This window comes from Vulpes vulpes, chromosome 10, assembly GCF_048418805.1.
Source record: "Vulpes vulpes isolate BD-2025 chromosome 10, VulVul3, whole genome shotgun sequence".
In the NCBI taxonomy this organism is placed as follows: domain Eukaryota; kingdom Metazoa; phylum Chordata; class Mammalia; order Carnivora; family Canidae; genus Vulpes; species Vulpes vulpes.
In genome coordinates, this window is record NC_132789.1 from 55,077,825 (window position 1) to 55,099,470 (window position 21,646).

General features: G+C 41.4%; 2 protein-coding genes across 2 annotated transcripts; one reads left to right on the top strand and one right to left on the bottom strand.

Moving 5' to 3' along the window:
• The first annotated feature begins 2,978 nt into the window (after positions 1-2,978).
• On the top strand, positions 2,979-3,929 carry LOC112914973 (olfactory receptor 4M1). Its single transcript, XM_025992275.1, has one exon. The coding sequence runs from the start codon at positions 2,979-2,981 to the stop codon at positions 3,927-3,929; it is 951 nt and encodes a 316-aa protein (XP_025848060.1).
• Positions 3,930-18,397: 14,468 nt separating this feature from the next.
• On the bottom strand, positions 18,398-19,354 carry LOC112914974 (olfactory receptor 4Q3-like). The gene has a single exon (XM_025992276.2). It carries the CDS (start codon positions 19,343-19,345, stop codon positions 18,398-18,400), a length of 948 nt encoding a protein of 315 aa, XP_025848061.1. The 5' UTR covers positions 19,346-19,354.
• Positions 19,355-21,646: the final 2,292 nt, after the last annotated feature.

Below are 21,646 nucleotides of genomic sequence, written 5' to 3' on the forward strand. Positions count from 1 at the left end.
CCACCACCCCCCGCCCTCCTCCCCTTCCACCGCCCCTAGTTCATTTCCCAGAGTTAGGAGTCTTTATGTTCTGTCTCCCTTTCTGATATTTCCCACACATTTCTTCTCCCTTCCCTTATATTCCCTTTCACTATTACTTATATTCCCCAAATGAATGAGAACATATAATGTTTGTCCTTCTCCGATTGACTTACTTCACTCAGCATAATACCTTCTAGTTCCATCCACGTTGAAGCAAATGGTGGGTATTTGTCATTTCTTAATGGCAGAGTAATATTCCATTGTATACTCTTTATTTTTTAAAAGATTTTATTTACTTATTCATGAGAGAGAGAGAGACAGAGAGAGAGAGAGAGGAAGAGACACAGACAGAGGGAGAAGCAGACTCCCTGTGGGGAGCCTGATGCGGGACTCAATCCCAGGATCTCAGAATCATGACTAGAGCCGAAGACAGAGGTTCAACTGCTGAGCTAACCAGGTGTCCTGAACCTCATTTTAGATACAGAAGATATAAAGTTACATTTTTTAAATAGTTTGCCATTATGGTGCTCAAATTCCAAGTGGCTTTGGTACAATTCCAGCAATGACTACAATTCAGCAGTAAATCCTGCCAATTGCATCTCCTAAATATTTTCTAAAGAAGACATTTCTCTTAATAAATGTTGCTTTATGTGTAATCCTACTTCAATTCATTTGCAAAGTGGCCAGTGATATTTCTAAGTCACAAGTCTTGTTAAGCTATATTATAAGCCATATAACAATATGTTCCAAAATATATTAGAAGCTGTTAAAACCTAATTTTGATTTTAAAGATCACATTACTTGGTCCTCAGCTCTCTCTACTCTGTTCTTGTGCTTCAGGAAATTGCAGGTCTTCTATAGTTCCTAGAAACTTTTCCCGATCACGGGACTTTTGTATTTGCTCTTCTCTGTTCCTAAAATGCTTTTCTCCTGCTTTCAAAGTTAATTGACATGTCATCAGTTCAAAGATGCTTCTCATCACTACCCCCATGCCTCTACTATGTATTACCTATCTTCATTCCCTCTTTACTTCCCTCTCTTTCTCTTGTTAATAGCGGTAATTATTTATTTTGCTTATTTACAGCTCATTTGTTTATTGTTTGCTTACTAATTTGTTGTCTGTCTATATTTCTAAAATGAAAGTTCAGTGAGGCAGAAACTGTCTTCTTTGTCCATTGTTGTGTTCTTAGCAGTTAGCACAGAGTAGCTGTTCCCTAAATAGTTGTTGAATAAATGAATATTATAGAAGTGATGCAGAAGCTATATATTTTGGGATAAAGCTTTCAATGTCATGTGTAAAGTTTTATGGAGGCTATTAGGAACCTTCTTCGGGTAAATAAGGTAAAACCATTGCTTTCTGGATTTCTAGGAAATATGTCAGTCTGGATAATTGTGCTTTTAAGAAAGTTGAGGATTGAAAACTGGCAGCATTATCTTTCTCTTGACTAAAATTCTTTTTTCTTTTTTTTTTTTTTTGAAAGACTATTGACTAAAATTCTAAACAGAATTTTAAATTTCTTTATCTTACTAAACATGATTGATTACATCACTGAGACCTACCCTGGGCTATGAATGGACGTAGGAATATTTACCCTTTTGCTAAATAGTCCCATAATGCTGAGCTTTCTGAGTGTTTTTATATTTTGCCTTTTGTGTCAGGTTGCTGGCAAGGACCGTTTTTTTCTTAGTGTGTCTGTTTGTAGGGGACCATCTCTCCTTTATGAATGATTCATAACATATTAGATCAGGAAGTAGCCTACATTTGTTAAAACTATTCACAAACTGAGTTGTAGGTTGCAAGGAAGAAACATGAGGTTTCGTCAGTTAATAGTATATCTAAGCTTTAGTGCCTGGATGCTGTTCCATCTGTTTGGTTTTACAGAATGGGAACTTTGTTTTCTCTATGCTGACCCTCTCAGGAGAGGCAGTATTATAAAATAGCACATCAGGAGAATTGAAACAACTCTTCAATATTGGCTGTTGATTATAAGAACTGCTTATGTTCATGGGCAGGTTTTATACTATTAACAGAGGAAGCATATGTGGTAAATGGGTGATTATCTTATTTTTACTGGATGGGCTTTATTCTATTTAATACTGGGGTAGGTTCAATTAATAGGAGTTGAGTAAAAGTTTCGCAGAAACCTTATTCCCACTGTCCCCTTGAAGTGGCAGGAGGGGTCAGCTTGGACGGCAAGCACACCCGCTCATCAGATCACTGTATCTCGTCCCCACCTTCCCGGAACAGTGGCTAAGATGCAAGGCCAGTGGGGTAATGATATTTGGTCACAGCCTGAAAAGTTCTCACGTACAGCCTGCACTGTTGCATCTCGTGTGTGGCGGCTTGCGTGCTGCCAAGGAGTCTGCTGGGCAGGCTTCGGCAAAGGAGGAAATGTCCCCTCACTCCACTCGAAGCCCCGGCATCTTTTTTAAAGATTAAAATGAAAATACTGCCAGATGAGTGTACCTGCCATTAGACCACAATCACGTGTCTCCAAGTTGGCTAGATTTCTCAACAACAACAACAACAACAACAACAAATCTAGAAAGAACAGGCTGCTTTTCCTCCCATTCCCCGTGTACAATTTGGTTTCTCTCCTAAGTAGCTGCACACATTGCTTGCTAAGGTAGATACACAGGGACAGGATTAACGCACTGCTGAGTTTCATAAAAAATAGAAATTAATAACATTAATACATCGGGATTTTGGTTTCAGACACGTGCCACGCTTCATATGGTTTCAGTGTTTCTAATTGTCGGGTCACCAGTTACTCTTTCCCTATCTTGGCTTATCAGACCTCAAATGGGACACTCAAAGGTATCCTAATACAGTGTCTTAATGATACAGACCAATCTGCTGATTTCAGCAGCAGTAAAATAAATCTAGATAAATGCTATTTGGAATAATTGTAATTTCTTTATTTTTTATAGCCATATTCTTTTACACAAGCGAAGAAATGGAACCTGCAAATTACACTAGGGTGACGGAATTTGTTCTCACTGGCTTATCCCAGACTCGAGAGGTACAACTAGTCCTATTTGTTATATTTCTGTCCTTCTATCTGTTCATCCTCCCAGGAAATGTTCTTATTATTTGCACCATCAGGCTGGACCCTCACCTGACCTCACCCATGTATTTCCTGCTGGCTAACCTGGCCTTCCTTGACATTTGGTACTCCTCCATCACGGCCCCTAAAATGCTCGTAGACTTCTTTGTGGAAAGAAAGAGGATTTCTTTCGGTGGGTGCATTGCACAGCTCTTCTTTTTGCACTTCGTTGGGGCCTCCGAGATGTTCCTGCTCACAGTAATGGCCTTTGACCGCTATGCTGCTATCTGCCGCCCTCTCCACTATGCTACTATCATGAATCGACGTCTCTGCTGTATCCTGGTGGCTCTCTCCTGGTTGGGGGGCTTCATTCATTCTATAATACAAGTGGTCCTCATTGTCCGACTTCCCTTCTGCGGGCCCAATGAGTTAGACAGTTACTTCTGTGATATCACGCAGGTCGTCCGCATTGCCTGTGCCAATACCTTCCCCGAGGAGTTAGTGATGATTTTTAGCAGTGGTCTGATCTCTGTAGTATGCTTCATTGCTCTCCTAATGTCCTATGCCTTCCTCCTGGCCATGTTGAGGAAACACTCAGGCTCGGGTGACAGTACCAGTCGGGCCATGTCCACCTGCTATTCCCACATCACGATTGTGGTGTTCATGTTTGGACCATCTATCTACATTTATGCTCGACCATTTGACTCGTTTTCCCTCGATAAGGTTGTGTCTGTGTTCCATACTGTGATATTCCCTTTACTTAATCCCATTATCTACACCTTGAGAAATAAAGAAGTAAAGACGGCCATGAGGAAGTTGGTCAACAGATATATTTTATGTAGAGAAGTGAAAGATAAGTGACATACTCTACAACCTTTCTGAGGTCGTTGTCCTAAAGTAGGAAGCATTTCCAGCAGTAATAATACCTTCATTACTTCTCTCATTTGAGTTTTTAAATTCTCACCACACTCTCCCCCTATTTGGTGAAAACACAAAGAAATTAAGATGGAAATAAATATTGGTGACAGAGCCCCAGGTTTTGTCACATCTTAGGAGAAATTTTTATGAATTCACAGCAGAGTTTGGTTACTAAATGAGACCTCCTCTCATTCCAGAGGAAGTTTCCAGCCAAATAGTGGTTCTCATAGCCCGTCTCTAACTTATATCCTCCAGTGTGAAAGCACACTTGGAGGAAAGGGATTCTAGGTTGATGGAATCGATAGACATCTAGTTGTGTGATTTAAAAAAGATTATTATCTCCTTTGCCATTTTTGTGTGTTTTCTGTATTTGCTAATTCTGCTTATGTTAAAATTATGTTAGTAGGATGCTGCTTTTGTTAGTCGTATAATTCAGAGTTCTTTTCCATTACACCATTTTTTTTTAGTACATATAAAGAAGAGCTGGATATATTGGCTGTCATGATCCTTTGGTGAATTATTTATTAGACATCCACTGACTATTCCCTGACATTAAGAACTCTATTACTGACTGTGATTCAGACTATAAAAGTTAGAGTAGAATATTTAAGTTCATAAATTTATTTACTTAAGTTAGATTTTCAATTTTAAAACTAGGATTCTATCCATTAAAGAGCTAGAGCATTTCATATGCTCAGAGCTTTAGTCTTATGTTTTCTTTGATAACATAATGTAATTAGACTTTGAGGGGAATAGATTTCTATCAGCATCAGAAATTAATACGCATAAATGAATTAGGAAAACAATGATGAAAACTTCAGGTAAACAGGATGGACTGATGGTGAAAAAATTTTATTCTTTTCTTTGGTGATTTTTCTCTCTGATGACCCTCTTTCATCTTCAAAGCTACAATGACTTCTCTTCTAAGAACTCAAATATTCTGATTGAAATTATGATTCCTAAATTTTGAGTTGACTTCTCATTTTCATTTGGAAATGAACAAAACAGTAGACTTCTCTAATATTTTATAAGAGAGCATGATAATAATCATCTAACATACAAAAGGCTTATATATACACATAATAAAAATGAGTTATGTTTCTAGATTTTAAGTTTCCTTATTGTTCTTTCTCTGCATCTTAGCCAGGCAGACTTCTACTCGTTTTGTCACTTATCCTTCATTTAGCTAGGATTAATGTTTTTTTTTAGGGAAAATACTACTGCCTCAGGATGCTCTCCAAGACCATTATACTGCTACTATATATTTGTTGAAAACATTGATGCTCGGAATAAGAACATAGCAGTGTAATGAAGATATTAACAATATCTCAATATTAACAAGATGGACTATACTGTTACATTTGGTAAAAAAATCTTCATTATCCAAACAAAAAGAAAGTTCTGTTTTTTAATTACTAAAACAATATATGTTCATTAAAAATTAAAAATATATGAATATGTAAGTAGAAAAACATTACTGGCAATATATTTTCCCCCAGGGATTGGAGTTGTTCATTTTTTAAAAAAGATTTTATTTGTTTATTCATGAGAGTCACAGACAGAGAGAGGCAGAGATACAGGCAGAGGGAGAAGCAGCTCCCTGCAGGGAGCCTGATGTGGGACTCGATCCCCGGGCCCCAGGATCACACCATGGCCCAAAAGCAGGTGTTCAGCCACCGAGGCACCCCGGCACCCCAGGATTGGAGTTTTTGGGTAACAAAGTTGGTAAAGTCCCATCCATCCAGCTCCATTAGAAGCAGGCCGGTTTGGCTGTCTGTATCGCTGTAAAATATAAATGAACGATTATATATAAAATATAATGAACGAACGATGAAGCCCCTGAGGTGCAACAACAGTTCAGATGGGAGGCGGGCAAGGTGGCAGAGGAGTAGGGTCCCCGGGCACCCGCCCCCCCAGCTTACCTAGATAACTGTCAAATCATCCTGAAACCTACGAAGTCGACCTGAGATTTCCAGGGAAAGCAGCGGGAGCGCCTGCGCTTCCAGCAGGTAGGAAGGTGGAAAAATGAAACAGACCTGCGCGGGGAGGGGCCCAGGGGCCGGAATGGGGGCGGGCACAGGAGAGCCCCCGGAGGGGCGGGCGTGTAGAAATCCGCCAGGACCATCCCGGAGGGAAGGCGCTCCCGAGACCCGCAGGACCGGAGGGGGGCAGCGGGGACTCCAGGGTCACGGGGTCACGGACCCGGAGGGGCCCGGGGAGAGCACACCCACCCGGGGAGCTCAGGAAAGGGCTGCAGCGCCCGGGGGTCTAGGGGAGCCAGGGGGCTGCGGGAGGGCTGCGCCCTGCTCCTTTGGGAGCCTCACCCGGAGCGCGATTCCGCAGCGCAGGCCCCGGAGCCCAGGGCGCAGGGGGACACGGCCTGACCCTGCGCTCCCTGGGACGAGGGAGGGCACAGGGCGGGGGGACACTCCTGCCCCAAGGGCCCCAGGGGGAAGGGGGAGGGCACAGGGCGGGGGGACCCCCCTGCCCCAGGGGAAAGGGGAGGGCACAGGGCGGGGGGACGCTCCTGCCCCGGGGGCCCCAGGGGGAAGGGGGAGGGCACAGGGCGGTGTGGGTGCTCCGGCCGGGGCGATCCCAGGGGGAGGGGGAGGACAGGACGGAGAGGATGCTCCTGCCATGGGGGACCCCAGGGGGAGGGGGGAGGACAGGACGGTGGGGACGCTGCTGCCCCTGGGGATCCCAGGGGAAGGGGAAGAACACAGGAAGGTGGGGAGGCTCCTGCCCCGCGGGACCCCAGGGGAGGGGGGACGATAGGACAGCGAGGACGCTCCTGCCCCCAGTGACCCCAAGCTGTGCAGGTCAGCGCCCCGCCCCAGTTGCAGCTAGGCCAGTGTGGACTAGGAGCTGTGGGTGATACTAGGGGAGTGACTCCAGGGCTGGAGAGCTGGCCACCGCCAGTGGTGTTGTCCCTCCTGGTGTCACCTTGTGCCTGGGACAGAGCGGGGCTGCCAGGGAGCAGGGCCTCAGGGGGTCAAGAGTTCCCACTGAGCCATGCACCTGACAGGGGTTGGGGCATCTCCCCAGGTGCACACACCTGAGAATCAGCACAGCAGCCCCTCCCCCAGAAGACCAGCTGGAAAGACAGGGAAGAGCAAGTCCTTGACCCAACAGCGCTGAAAACCGCCAGGGGAAGTCGAGGGATTTACAGTATAAAGAATCAGAGGGTACCCCTCCTTTTCTTTTTTTTTTCTTCCTTTTTCCAGTACAACACGTTTTTCTATCAGGCTGTAAATTTCCGATTTTTTTCCCTCTTTTCCCTCTTAGTTACAGTATTTTACCACCTCTTCATTTTTAAGACTCTTCCTTTTTGACTTTCATATTTCTACAATTATAGGTCCTAGATATATTTTCCCCTTCCAGATTCCCTTCAACATATTCAACTTAATTTTGGGAGATATACAAGATATTTTTTTGTTTTGTTTTATTTTGTTTTGTGTGTTTTGTTTTCTCTGCCTCATATTGTTCTACAATGGCAGAAGCTAATACCTTCTAAATCATGACCCGTATGCACGCAGAACCAAGTGGAACACTGTGCTGGTGCATTCTGTGAGATTCCTCATGGACATTCTGCCCCACCCTTTTATCTCGCTTATGTTTTGGTGGTCAATGGCTGGGCCCTCTACAAGTATTTCTGGTTTGTATAAATTTGGGACGGAGCATCTTCTAACATACAGAAGTTAATATACTCAGAAACAAGAGGATCACCCTCAGAACCTCTCAGGTAGACTACATTCTCCCTCCATTACAACTTCTTCACCACCGTCTCCCAGTCCCCATTTTTTTTCCTACTTCTTCTTTTTTTCTTTTTTCTTTTTCTTTCTGTTCTGGTTTTTCTCATCTTCCTTAGGATTCCTGGCCTTTTATTTCTTACTACTTTGTTTTAAAATTTGTTTTTCACTTTAGTAGTCCTTTTGTTTTATTTTCTTCTGATCTTTGTTTCCAATTTCTGGTCTCTGACTTCATCAGAACCATCTAAGGTAAAATTTACTTAGGTCGCAGTTGATATTCTTGACTCAGCCTGCTCATACAGCCACTCTGCACTGAGCAAAATGACTAGAAGGAAAAACTCACACAAAAGAAAGAATCAGAAACAGTCCTCTCTGACACAGAGTTACAGAATTGGGATAACAATTCAATGCAGAAAGCCAATTCAGAAGCACAATCATAAAGCTACTGGTGGCTCTGGAAAAAAGCATAAAGGATTTAAGAGACTTCAAACTGCAGCATTTAGACCTGATCAGGCTGAAATTAAAATTCAATTAAATGAGATGCAATCCAAACTGGAGGCCCTAACGACAGTGCTAATGAGGTAGAAGAACGAGTGAGTGACATAGAAGACAAGTCGATGGCAAGGAAGGAAGCGGAAGAAAAAAGAGAAAAACCATTAACAGACCATGAGGAAAGGTTAAGAGAAATAAATGACAGCTTCAGAAGGAAAAAAAATCTACATTTAATTGGGGTTCCAGAGGATGCCGAGATGGACAGAGGACCAAAAAGCATATTTGAAAACATAATAGCTGAGACCTTCCCTAATTTGGGGAGGGAAACAGGGTTTCAGATCCAGGAGTTTGAGAAGTCCCCCGTAAAATCAATAAAAACCATTCAACACCTCAATATTTAATAGTGAAACTTGCAAATTCCAGAGATAAAGAGAAAATCCTTAAAGCAAGGAGAGACAAGAGACTCTTTACTTATATAGGGAGAAAAAACAGATTAAGAGCAGACCTCTCCACAGAGATCTGGCAGGCCAGAAAGGGCTGCAGGATATATTCAGGGTCCTAAATGAGAAGAACATGCAGCCAAGAATACTCTTTCAGCAAGGCTCTCATTAAGAGTAGAAGGAGAGAGAAAGGGCTTCCAAGATAGGCAGAACCTGAAAGAATATGTGACCACCAAACCATCCCTGCAAGAAATATTAAGGGGGACCCTGTAAAAGAGAGAGGAAATCAAACAATCCACAAAAACAGGGACTGAATACGTATCATGATGACACTAAATTCATATCTTTCAATAGTAACTCTGAAAGTGAATGGGCTTCCTGATCCTATCAAAAGGCGTAGCGTTTCAGACTGGATAAAAAAGCAAGACCCACCTATTTGTTGTCTACAAATGACTCATTTTAGACATAAGGACACCTACAGCATGAAAATAAAAGGTTGGAGAACCATTTACTATGCAAATGGCCTTCATAAGAAAGCAGGGGTAGACATCCTCATATCAGATAAATTAAATTTATCACAAAGACTGTAGTAATAGATGAATATGGGCAGTATATCATACTGAAAGGGTCTATCCAGCAAGAGGAACTAACAATCATGAATCTTATGCCCCTAATGTGGGAGCTGCCAGGTATATCCATTAAATAATAACCAAAGTAACGACATACTTATATAATACACTAATACTGGGAGACTTCAACATGGCACTTTCTGTAAATGACAGATCTTCTAAGCACAACATCTCTAACAAAACAAGAGCTTTAAATGATACACTGGACCAGGTGGAACTTTACATCCAAACACAACCGAATACACATTCTTCTCAAGTGCACATGGAACTTTCTCCAGAATAGATCACATACTGGGTCACAAATCAGGCCTTAACTGATACCAAAAGATTGGGATTGTCCCCTGCATATCTTCAGGCCATAATGCTTTGAAACTAGAACTCAATCGCAAGAAGAAATTTGGAAGAAACTCAAACACGTGGAGGTGAAAGAGCATCCTGCTAAAAGATGAAAGGGTCTACCAGGAACTTAGAGAAGAATTAAAAAGATTCATGGAAACTAATGAGAATGAAGATACAACCATTCAAAATCTTTGGGATATGGCAAAAGCAGTACTGAGAGGGAAATACATCGTAATACAATCATCCCCCCCAAAATTGGAGAAAGCTCAAATACACAAGCTAACCTTGCACCTAAAGGAACTGGAGAAAGAACAGCAAATAAAACCTACACCCAGCAGAAGAAGAGAGTTAATAAAGATTTGAGGAGAACTCAATGAAAGAGAGACCAGAACAACTGTGGACCAGATCAACAAAACCAAGAGTTGGTTCTTTGAAAGAATTAATAAGACAGATAAACCATTAGGCAGCCTTATTAAAAACAAAAGAGAAAAGACTCTAATTAATAAAATCATGAACGAAACCGGAGTGATCACAACCAATACCAAGGAAACACAAATGATTTTAAAAACATAATATGGGCAAATATACACCAATAAATCAGGCAATCTAAAAGAAATGGACACATTTGTGGAAAATCACAAAATACCAAAACTGTAACAAGAAGAAATAGAAAACCTGAAGAGGCCTATAACCAGGGACAAAATTGAAGCAGTCATCAAAAACCTCCCAAGACAGAAAAGTCCAGGGCCAGATGACTTCCCAGGGAAATTCTATCAAACGTCTAAAGAAGAAACAATACCTATTCTACTAAAACTCTTCTGAAAGATAGAAAGGGATGGAATACTTCCAAACTTATTCTACAATGCCAGCGTCACTTTCATTCCAAAACCAGACGAAGACCCCATTCCAAAACCAAAGACCCCACCTGAAAAGAGAACTATAGACCAATATCCCTGATAAAAAAGATGCAAAAATTTTCAACAAGGCACTAGCCAATTAGATCCAACAGTACATTTAAAAGACTCTTCACCATGACCAAGTGTCATTTATCCCCAGAATGCAAGGCTGCTTCAACACTTGTAAAGCAATCAATGTGATTGATCATATCAGTAAAAGAAAAAACAAGAACCATATAATTCTCTCAATAGATGCAGAGAAAGCATTTGACAAAATACAGCATGTATTCCTGATCAAGACTCTTCAGACCGTTGGGATAGAGGAAACATTCCTCAGCATCCTAAAAGCCATCTATTATAAGCCCACAGCAAATATCATTCTCAATGGGGAAGCACTGGGAGCCTTTCCCCTAAGATCGGACACAAGACAGGGATGTCCACGCTCACTACTGCTATTCAACATAGGACTAGAAGTCCTCAGCCTCAGCAATCAGACAACAAAATGAAATAAAAGGCATTCAAATTGGCAAAGAAGAAGTCAAACTCTCCCTTTTTTCAGATGACAAAATACTGTATATAGAAAATACAAAAAACTCCATGCCAAGATTGCTATAACTCATACAGCAATTCGGCAGCATGGCAGGCTACAAAATCAATACCCAGAAATCAGTGGCATTTCCATACACTGACAATGAGACTGAAGAAAGAGAAATTAAGGAGTCAATCCCATTTACGATTGCACCCCAAAGCATCAGATACCTAGGAATAAACCTTACCAAAGAGATAAAGGATCTATACCCTAAAAACTACAGAACACTTCTGAAAGAAATTGAGGAAGACACAATGAGATGGAAAAATATTCCATGCTCATAGATTGGAAGAATTGATATTGTGAAAATGTCAATGCAATGCGGATAATTTACACATTTAATGCAATCCCTATCAAAATACCATGGACTTTCTTCAGGGAGTTGGAAAAAATCATCTTAACATTTGTGTAGAATTAGAAAAGACCCTGAATAGCCTGGGGAATATTAAAAAAGAAAAGCAGAGCCGGGGCATCATCATGCCGGATTTCAGGTTGTACTACAAAGCTGTGGTCATCAAGACAGTGTGGTCCAGGCAAAAAACAGACACATAGATCAATGGAATAGAATAGAGAATCCAGAAGTGGACCCTCAACTCATGGTCAACTAATATTCGACAAAGCAGGAAAGACAATCCACTGGAAAAAGGAGAGTCTCTTCAATAAATGGTGCTGGGAACATTGACACGTGCAGAATAATGAAACTACACCATTCTCTTAAACCAGACATAAAGATACACTCAAAATGAGTGAAAAATCTAAATGTGAGACATGAATCCATGAAAATCCTGGAGGAGAACACAGGCAACAGTCTTTTGAACTTGGCCACAGCATCTTCTTGCAGGATACACCTATGAAGTCAAGGGAAACAAAAGCAAAAATGAACTATAGGGACTTAATCAGGATTAAAAGCTTCTGCACAGCAAAAGAAACAGTCAACAAAACTAAAAGACAACCTACAGAATGGGAGAAGATATTTGCAAATGACACATCAGATAAAGGGGTAGTATCCAATACCTATAAAGAACTTATTAAACCCAACACCCAAGAAACAAACAATCCAATCATGAAATGGGCAAGAGTCATGAACAGAAATTACACAGAGGAAGACATAGACATGGACAACAAGCACATGAGAAAATGCCACGCATCACTGGCCATCAGGAAAATACACATCAAAACCACAATGAGATCCCACCTCACCCCAGTGAGAACGAGCATAATTAACAAGGCGGGAAACATCAAATGTTGGAGAGGATGTGGAGAAAGGGGAACCCTCTTGCACTGTTGGTGGGAATGTGACCTGGTGCAGCCACTCTGGAAAACTGTGTGGAGGTTCCTCAAAGAGTTAAAAATAGATCTGCCCTACGACCCTGCAATTGCACTGCTGGGGATTTACCCCAAAGATACAGATGCAGTGAAGCACTGGTACACCTGCACCCTGATGTTTCCAGCAGCAACGTCCACAATAGCCAAACTGTGGAAGGAGCATCGGTGTCCATCGAAAGATGATGGATAGAGAAGCTGTGGTCTCTGTATACAGTGGGATATTCCTCAGCCATTAGAAATGACAATACCCACCATTTGCTTCAACTGGATGGAATTGGAGGGTGTTATGCTGAGTGAAGCAAGTCAATCTGAGAAGGACAAACATTTTATGGTGTCATCCATTTGGGGAATATAAAAGTAGTGAAAGTGATTAACGGGGAAAGGAGATAAAATGAGTGGAAATATCAGTGAGGATGATAGAAAAAGAGAGTCTCTTAACTCTGGGAAACAAACACAGGGTGTTGGAAAGGGCAGGGCGTTGGGGTTAAGTGGGTTGCAAAATTGTAATCATCAAGACAGGATGGTACTGGCACAAAAACAGACACATAGATCAATGGGACAGAATAGAGAACCCAGAAATGGGGCCTCAACTCTATGGTCAACTAATCTTTCAAAAAGGAGGAAAGAGTATCCAATGGAAAAAAGACAGTCTCTTCAACAAATGGTATTCAGAAAATTGGTCAGCCACGTGCAGAAGAATGAAACTGAACAATTTCCTCACACCATAAACAAAAATGGGCTCAAGATGGACGAAAGACCTAAATATGAGATAGGAATCCATCCAAATCTTAAGGTAGAACACAGGAGCAACCTTTGTGTCCTCGGCCACAGCAATTTCTTGCTAGACACATCTCCAAAGGCAAGAAAAACAAAGGCAAAAATGAACAACTGCGACTTCATCATGATATAAACCTTGCATAGCAAAGGAAACAGTGGACAAAACCCAAAAGCAACCTACATAACGGGAGAAGATATTTGCAAATGTCTTATCTGATAAAGGACTACTATCCAAAATGTGTACCTGGGTGTTGGGCATTAAGGAGGACATATGATGTGATGAGCACTGTGTGTTATACCATATATTGGAAAATTGAATTTAAATTTTAAGAACTTATCAAACTCAACACCCCAAAAAACCCAAAAAATCCAGCCCAGAAATAGAAGAACAAGGTAGAAGACAAGAACAGACATTTCTCAAAGGAAGGCATACAAACGGCCAACAGACACATGAATAAATGTTCCACACCACTTGGCATCAGGGAAACAGAAATCAAAAGCCCAATGAGATACCACCTCACACTGGTCACAATGGTTAAAATTCACAACTGAGGAAACAACAGATGTTGGGGAGGATGCAGAGAAAGGCAAACCCTCTCATACTGTTGGTGGGAAATCAAACTAGTGCAGCCACTGTGGAAAACAGTAAAGGGGTTCCTCAAAAACTTAAAAATACAGCTATCCTACAAGCCAGCAATAGTGCTATTATGTATTTACCCCAAAGATACAAACATAGTGATCTCAAGGGACACCTGCACCCCAGTGTTTATAGCAGCAGTGTCCACAAGAGCCAAACTATGGAAAGAGCTCAGATGTCCATTGACAGATGAGTGGATAAAGAAGATATGGTGTGTGTTCCATATATATATGGGAATAATGATCAAAAAAATGAATTCTTGCCTTTTGCAAGGAGATAGGTGGAAATAGAGGGAATTATACTAAGCAAAATAATCAATCAGAGAAAGGCAATTATCATATGATCTCACTCTTATGTGAAATTTAAGAAACAAAACAGAGGATCATAGGGGAAGGGAAGAAAAAATAAAAACAAGACAAAATCAGAGATGGGGACAAACCATAAGAGACTCCTAACCATAGGAAACAAACTGAAGGCTGCTGGAGGGGAGGGGGGAGAGGGGGGTGATGAACATTGAAGAGTACACAGGATGCAATGATAAGGCTTACATAAGCCTTATGAATCACTGACCTCTACCTCTGAGATAAATAACACATTTTACATTAATTAATTGAATTTAATTTTTTAAAAAAAGAAAATAGTCAGATATATGAGTCAAAATTAGAAGCCTAGGTAGAGTAAGATTGTTTCACAAAATATTGTGCATGATTGGTGTATGGACTGTCCTACCTAACTAAAGGGCTGGAATCTATGAAAGATGGACAATATCATTGCCCTACCCACCTTGGCTGGTTGTGTCAGACTTTTGCACCTGTTTAGAATCCAAGTAATGCAAATGATGAGGAGTGTCTGTCTCTTCCCAGTTTTCTTTAGATAATTCATTTCTGACAACCACATTTTAAAAATGTAGAACTATATTTTTCAGTCTCACAATAATATTTCAGTATCTGGCTCGGTGTTTTAGGAACCAATTGAGTTATGGTTCTAGTTAAGATGTGAAATTAGTGGGGAAAAAGTGAAGGCTGGAGTGCAGATATAGCTGGGAATCTAAAAATAAGTTATCTAGAATGACTTCCAAGTTAACCTTGCTTGGGTCTTTTTGAGGAAAATAATGTAAAGTTGAGATATTCTGTATTTTTCCTTTGAAACTTGACTATATCAAAAACTGTCCATCAAATACAGGGTAGAATGTATTTAAAAGAAAATACAAAACATTACGTATATGACATAAATTTTTGAGGTGGGAAAAATGTTGACTTTCTTTCAGTTTACCTTACCAACTTTTTCATGGATCAGTTTTAACAACATAAATGCTTTACTTGCAAAACTGTTTGCAAAGCTATGAATTGGTCTGGGAAATATATTTTTTAAAGATTTAATTTATTGATTGATTCATGAGAGACACACAGAGAGAGGCAGAGACACAGGCAGAGAGAGAAGACTCCCTGTGGGGAGCCAGATGGGGGACTCCATCCCAGGACCCCAGGACCACGCCCTGAACCAAAGGCAGATGCTCAACCACTGAGGCACCCAGGCCCCCAGTCTGAGAAATTTTATAAGAGATTTTTCTCTACATGCTTACTGAAGAAGTTTTGGAATACAAGTGAGGTTCGGAGCTAATGACAAAGGAAGAATTCTTGGGATGCCTTTGGTGCAAAATGGTGGTTTTATTAAAGCCTGGGGACAGAACCCAAGGGCAGGAAGAGTAGCTGCCCTGGGCTTGCAAGGAGTGGCTGACTATATAGTGGCCAGTGGGGGAAGTAAGGAAAAGGGAGATTTCAGAAGGTTTTTCATATGCTAAGGAGGACCTACAAGATACTGGAGACCTAGCCATTTTCCAGTTAAAGAGCACTTTTCCCTCTAGCAGGATATTAACATTAAGACAATTGGAAACTTCCTAAAGAATGCTGTACAGATTCCACCCCGGGTGGGGGTCATTTGTGGGATATCAGCTTGTGCTTTGTCCTCAGCTAGCCCTGTTCCCTGATCACTCACTATCTCCAAATAATTATCCATTTTAAGAATTTCACTTCAGGGGAACCTGGCTGGCTCAGTTGGTAGGCCACAGGAATCTTGATCTTGGGTTGTGAGATCCAGCCTCACTCTGGGGGTAGAGATTACTTAAAAGATAAAAAAATAAAATAAAATCTTAAAAAAGAAGAAGAAAAAGAAATCCTTAGACTCCTTTACTAGCTGTTGTATGTATGTGATGAATCGTTAAATTCTACTCCTGAACCCCAATATTGCACTGTATGTTAATGACCTAGAATTAAATCTAAAAAATGAATAAATAAATAAATGAATGAGTAAATTAATAAATTCCCAGATCTCCTGAATTTCTGCAGCAGACCTGGCAGCGTAGAAAGAGCAAGCTCTGGCCCTCAGGCCCCGTCCACCTCTTCCCTTGGGTCTAACCAGCTCTCACCCTGGGGAGGTGGTGCAGAGGGAGCACACGGAGCTCCGGAAGGGGGGGCGGGGCATCCTGGGGGTGACAGGTATGAGGGCCCGTCCCTGGTGGAGCAGGTGGGGGATGACTGCTCAGGCCCCGCTAGGGGCAGGTGAGGTCTTCTTCCCGTCTCCACCCGATAACGTGTCCTTGGGCGTCGGCAGCTGGCGGGCAAGTTCCGAGGCGGCTGCGACAAGATGGACGCCCGCCGCCATGTTGTTGGGCCTCCCGATGCCCCTCGGTCCTGCCCGCCCAGCACAATCCAAATGATTCCCAAGACACTGAAGTTTGCTAAGAAATAGGAACATTAGAGAAAGGGATGTTGCAGCCCACGGATGTAGAGAGCGGGAGCTTCCAGTCCCTGCAGGTGCCTGCTGACCCCACTGCCCTCCAGCCCCGTCACCCCCGCCTCCGGCCTGTCCTCGGGACGCTGCTGTGGCGGAGGGCCTCGTGCAGATGCCATGGACTGAGGGGGGCGCGGCCTTGCCAGGGATGCTACTCCCCACGCTTACCCTAGTAGGAGCCGGTCAAGCTCTTACGGGACCAGCTTTCGGGATTTTAAGAGTAAATCCGAGTATTAGGTGGAGTTTCAGATACTTTCGTCCTGAGTTATTTTTCAGTTGACTACTTTAAAATGCCTCTCCATTACAACTGATTAGAAAATAAGTGAACGTATATAAAAATGCCACTGAAAGCCCATCGTTATATAATTACTTACTAAACAGAATTAACACCTGTCCATAAACATAAGAAGTTGCAGAAATCCTTCTGTCAGAAATAGATAACCTTAAATACAAACATTGTGTGCATGCTTTTAGTGATCTCCTGGCTCTGGAGCTCCTCTATAGATAAAGTAGAAAATATGCAATTAGGACATCTAATTGGGGTAAAGACTTTCTGGAAAGGAAAATATTAGCTTAATTACAAAAAAATCCTAGTTTTCTGGCTTGATCATATTTTTTCTGAGTGTTCTTATGAAAATCACTTCAGGAATCAGTTCGGAGGACCTGGGTGGCTCAGTGGGTTGAGCAACAGACGCTTGATTTGGATTTGGGTAATGATCTTGGGTCATTGGGTTGATTCCAGTGTCGAGCTTCATGGTAGCTGGGGAGTCTGCCTGTGATGTTCTTTCTGGCTCTCCCTCTGCCCCTCTCTCTGCTTGTTCTCTCTTTCTCTCTGTCTCCCCCTCTCCCAAAAATAAATTTGTCTTTATAAAAAAGAAATCTGAATTCATTTGTAAAAGTGAAGCTGAATAATATTACCTACTTCTTAAAGTACCGTAGAGATTAGAGTACTCTGAGTACTTTAAACCATAGTTCATTTCTTTATCTTTTTTCTCTTACGGGTCAGACCTCTAAGATATTATGATCAGCTGAAGAGCCAGCTTATACACTTGATCCCGCTGTAACTCCCCTTCAAGCAACTCCAGGGCAAAGAGATATCTCTTCTAGAGACTCCTCCAGAGCAGGACACTGAGGGTTTCCATCACCCAAAACTCCCAGGCTCCCTTGCCTTCACATGTAAACTTCTCTAAGAGCACTGTTCACTTAAATGAATTGAATTCAAGCGCATTTCTAAAATTTGGCACAATATATAATAGTGTCTAGGTGAACATTCATCCAAAGGAAGCTGTTTTCAGGCTTTCTTAGAGACAGGACAAAAGAGATTCACACTGCTTCATAGGAGACTCTGAAGAACATCAGAAGGAACCTCCTGATACTAGTTGTGACACCAGAGGAGCAGGACAAAAAAGGAGATGGAATACCTTCTTTCGTTTGAAGAGAATTTAAAAGTGGAATGACATAAATAAATGAAGACTAGTGATAGACAAAGGGTAGAAGAGTTGATCTTTCAAGGTGTCCTCTTGAATGCAGTACTCAATTCCTTGGACAATAAACATTCCTGACCTCCCTGCTTAATATTGAACACCCAACAGAGCCACTATGCCTCAGTAGCAATCAACAGCACACATAATTTTTATGCTGGCTTTTATTCCAGAGTCATCAAATTGGTTTTCATGCTCATAGCCATGTGCAGGATGAGTGAAGAATGTCCCAAGAAGGTCATGCTTTCTAAATTACCTCTTCCTGTTCATCCTTTACTATGGAAGAAGGATGCCACATACTTTTTTCTTAGCTTCTTCATGGCTGTCTTCATGTCAGCATTTCTGAGTGTGTAGATAAGAGGGTTCAACATAGGTGTGATCACTGTGTAAAAGACAGAGAATATCTTATCCACGGAGAAGCTGCAGAAAGGTCTCAGGTAGATGAATACACACGGCACAAAGATCAGGCTGACCACTGTTAGGTGAGAGGCACACGTAGAGAGTGCCTTGCTCCGGCCCTGGTGGAAGCGAGTTCTCAGAGTGGTCAGGATGATGGCATAAGAGAACAGCAAGACAAAGAAGCAGATGAGAGAGAGCAGACCACTGTTTGAGACCATGAGCACCTCTACTACATATGTATCCATGCACGCGAGCTTGATGACCTGAGGGACGTCACAGTAGAAGTTGTCCAGTTCATTGGGGCCACAGAAGGGCAGCTGGATTACCAGCATGACCTGTGTGATAGAGTGGATGAAACCCCCACACCAACAGGCAAAAACCAACTGAAAGCATAACTGGCGGTTCATGAGTGTCAGGTAGTGCAAGGGATTACATATGGCCACATACCTATCATAGGCCATGACTGTCAACAGAAACATCTCACTGGCTCCCAGAAAGTGCAGGAAGTAGATCTGGGCCAAACATCCTGAGAAAGAGATGATCTTGCCTCGTTGTAGAAAATCTCTTAACATCTTGGGCACAGTAACACAGCCCAGGCATAGGTCAATGAAAGACAGATGACCCAAAAAATAGTACATGGGAGATTGGAGCAGGTGAGCATCAGCTTGCACTGTTACCATTATCAACAGGTTTCCCAGAACAACAGTCATGTAAAACAAGGAAAATATTAGGAAGAGAAACAGCTGTAGCTCCCAGGAGGATGATAGGCCCAGAAGAACAAATTCTGTCACCTTAGAATCATTGCTTTTTTTCATCAAGTCAAGAAGTGACCTAAAGAAATAAAGGATCAAATTGGAAGAAAGATTCAGACAAAAAGCTCCCCCCCCCCCATTCTCTCTCTCTCCACATATGTGTGTGTGTGTGTGTGTGTATGTTTATAGAATCATATTCCAAGATAAAAAAAAAACTTAAGCAAATTCTGTGAGGTAGGAAATATACATTTCTGTATAAATAGAATGAGGAACATTTTGCATACCTTCCAACTCTTCCTTTCTATAATGCTTTTAAGTTGAATTTACAACAAACTAACAAGGAAGGAGACAGGGAACTGGGCATGAGGCGATGAGAAGATGAAAATCATTCCATTTTTTAAGAGACAAAATTAAAACCTCTAAGGGCAGGACGACTTCTCGAATGAACTATCTAGATCTAATGCCCAACTCTGTCACTCTCCAATACAGTGACTTCAGGCAAGGTATCAAACTTGAATTTTAATCTTTGTTTATTCAATTAATATGAAGATAATGATACCTTCCAAGATTGATTTGAGAATCAAATATAAACTCTTTATGAACAAAATACACTTACATAAAAAATGACTTAAGTCCCTGAAAGTAATGAGATATTTCTTTTGTTTGTTTTAAAGATTTATTTATTTATTTGTGAGAAAGAGAGAGCAAGAGGGGTGGGTGGGCAAGGGAGAAAGAGAGTATCAAGCAGATTCCATACTGAGCACAGAGCCCAACACAGGGCTTGATCTCAGGACCCTAAGATCTTGACCTGGGCCCATATCAAGAGTTGGATCCTTAACTAACTTGAGCCACCCAGGCATGAGGCAGTATTTCTGATTCATCTGTGTACTCATGCCACAGTGCTAGTTACTATGTGATTATTTATGATGCTGAAGGGAGAACGCTTTATACTATAAATTGCTATACTGTACCACAGTTAGCAGCTATTATGAATGTACATGTTAGGAAGCAAATCATTTAGGAATGAAAGGAACCTCATGTCCTTGTCTTTATTTATTATCCCAGGTTACAGAGGTTAGGGAGTTTGTAGAGACTAGGTAAGAGAAAATAAAATCTTTATCTTTAAAGGAATCGTCAGACTCAAGAGGAGTAGGACAGTAGCTGGAATACACTAATCACCAAAAGAAAAGACCAAGGGCCATGATCCATATCACTGAGCAGGTACAAAAGAGGTTTATCATGACCCATTTCATAGAAGAGGATGATAAAGGAAGTTAGAATTCTTTTCTTTTTTTGAAATTAGAATTCTTCTGCTTTTGGAATTTTCAACAACCATAGGTACATTTAAAAGAAATAAAGTTTACACTACAATATTGTTTTATCCATTTTCTCCTGCTCTACATTTACATTCATTCCCAATATTGGGTGGGAGTATCCCAGATTACAAATTTTTTAAAAAGCAGTGAAAAATTAGTAGATGTTTCTCTGTCTAGATTAGTGTATTTTTAATCTAGGACTAGCTCTTGGTAAAATATTAGGTCAGGCAAAATTTGTATTTTTCAGTCCTCAGTCCTAGTTACCTAGTCTATGTTGCACTTGGTTCTCTCAAATCAGTCAGTCAGGGAAAGTTATCAGATAGTTATTCAGATATTCCAAAAACAAAAATTCCTAATACCAAGAAATTTCAGTACGTATAGTATTTCAAGATAAGCAAGTGAGAGAGAGATTTGGGGCCCAAGGAAATTTTGGATGTCTTGGTCACACCACATATGTGACCATTCTCTTCACCTGCCTGGAGTCAGGTGCCCAGGTGCATCTAATGCTACAATCTGATAAATAATGGAAGGAACCACCTCCCTCTCTAGCATCATTTGGAAAACAAAGAAAAAATACAGGAAACCAATTGCTGTCATATGTCCAGCCCTACTTGAGCTCTGATACAATGGAGATTTTCCAATCTTCTTAGGATATACCAAGGATTGTGAATTTCCATATAGAAGTTGCATTCTGATGTTTTTTCCAATGATCCAAGATGTTGGATTAGACAAGGTCAAATTCTCATTTATTAAAATTCTGCATCGAGGGGTCCCTGGGTGGCTCAGCGTTTGAGGGACTGCCTTTAGCTCAGGGTATGATCCCAGGGTCCCAGGATCGATTCCCACATTGGGATCTTTGTATGGATCCTGTTTCTCCCTCTGCCTGTGTCTCTGCCTCTCTCTCTCTCTCTCTCTCTCTCTCTCTTTGTCTCTCATGAATAAATAAACAAAACCTTTAAAAAAATGTTCATCTAACTTCAAGCCTCATCTTTGGAAAACTAGGAAGAGCCTGAGAAAGACCAAGTTTTTTTGTTTGTTTTTTTTTTGT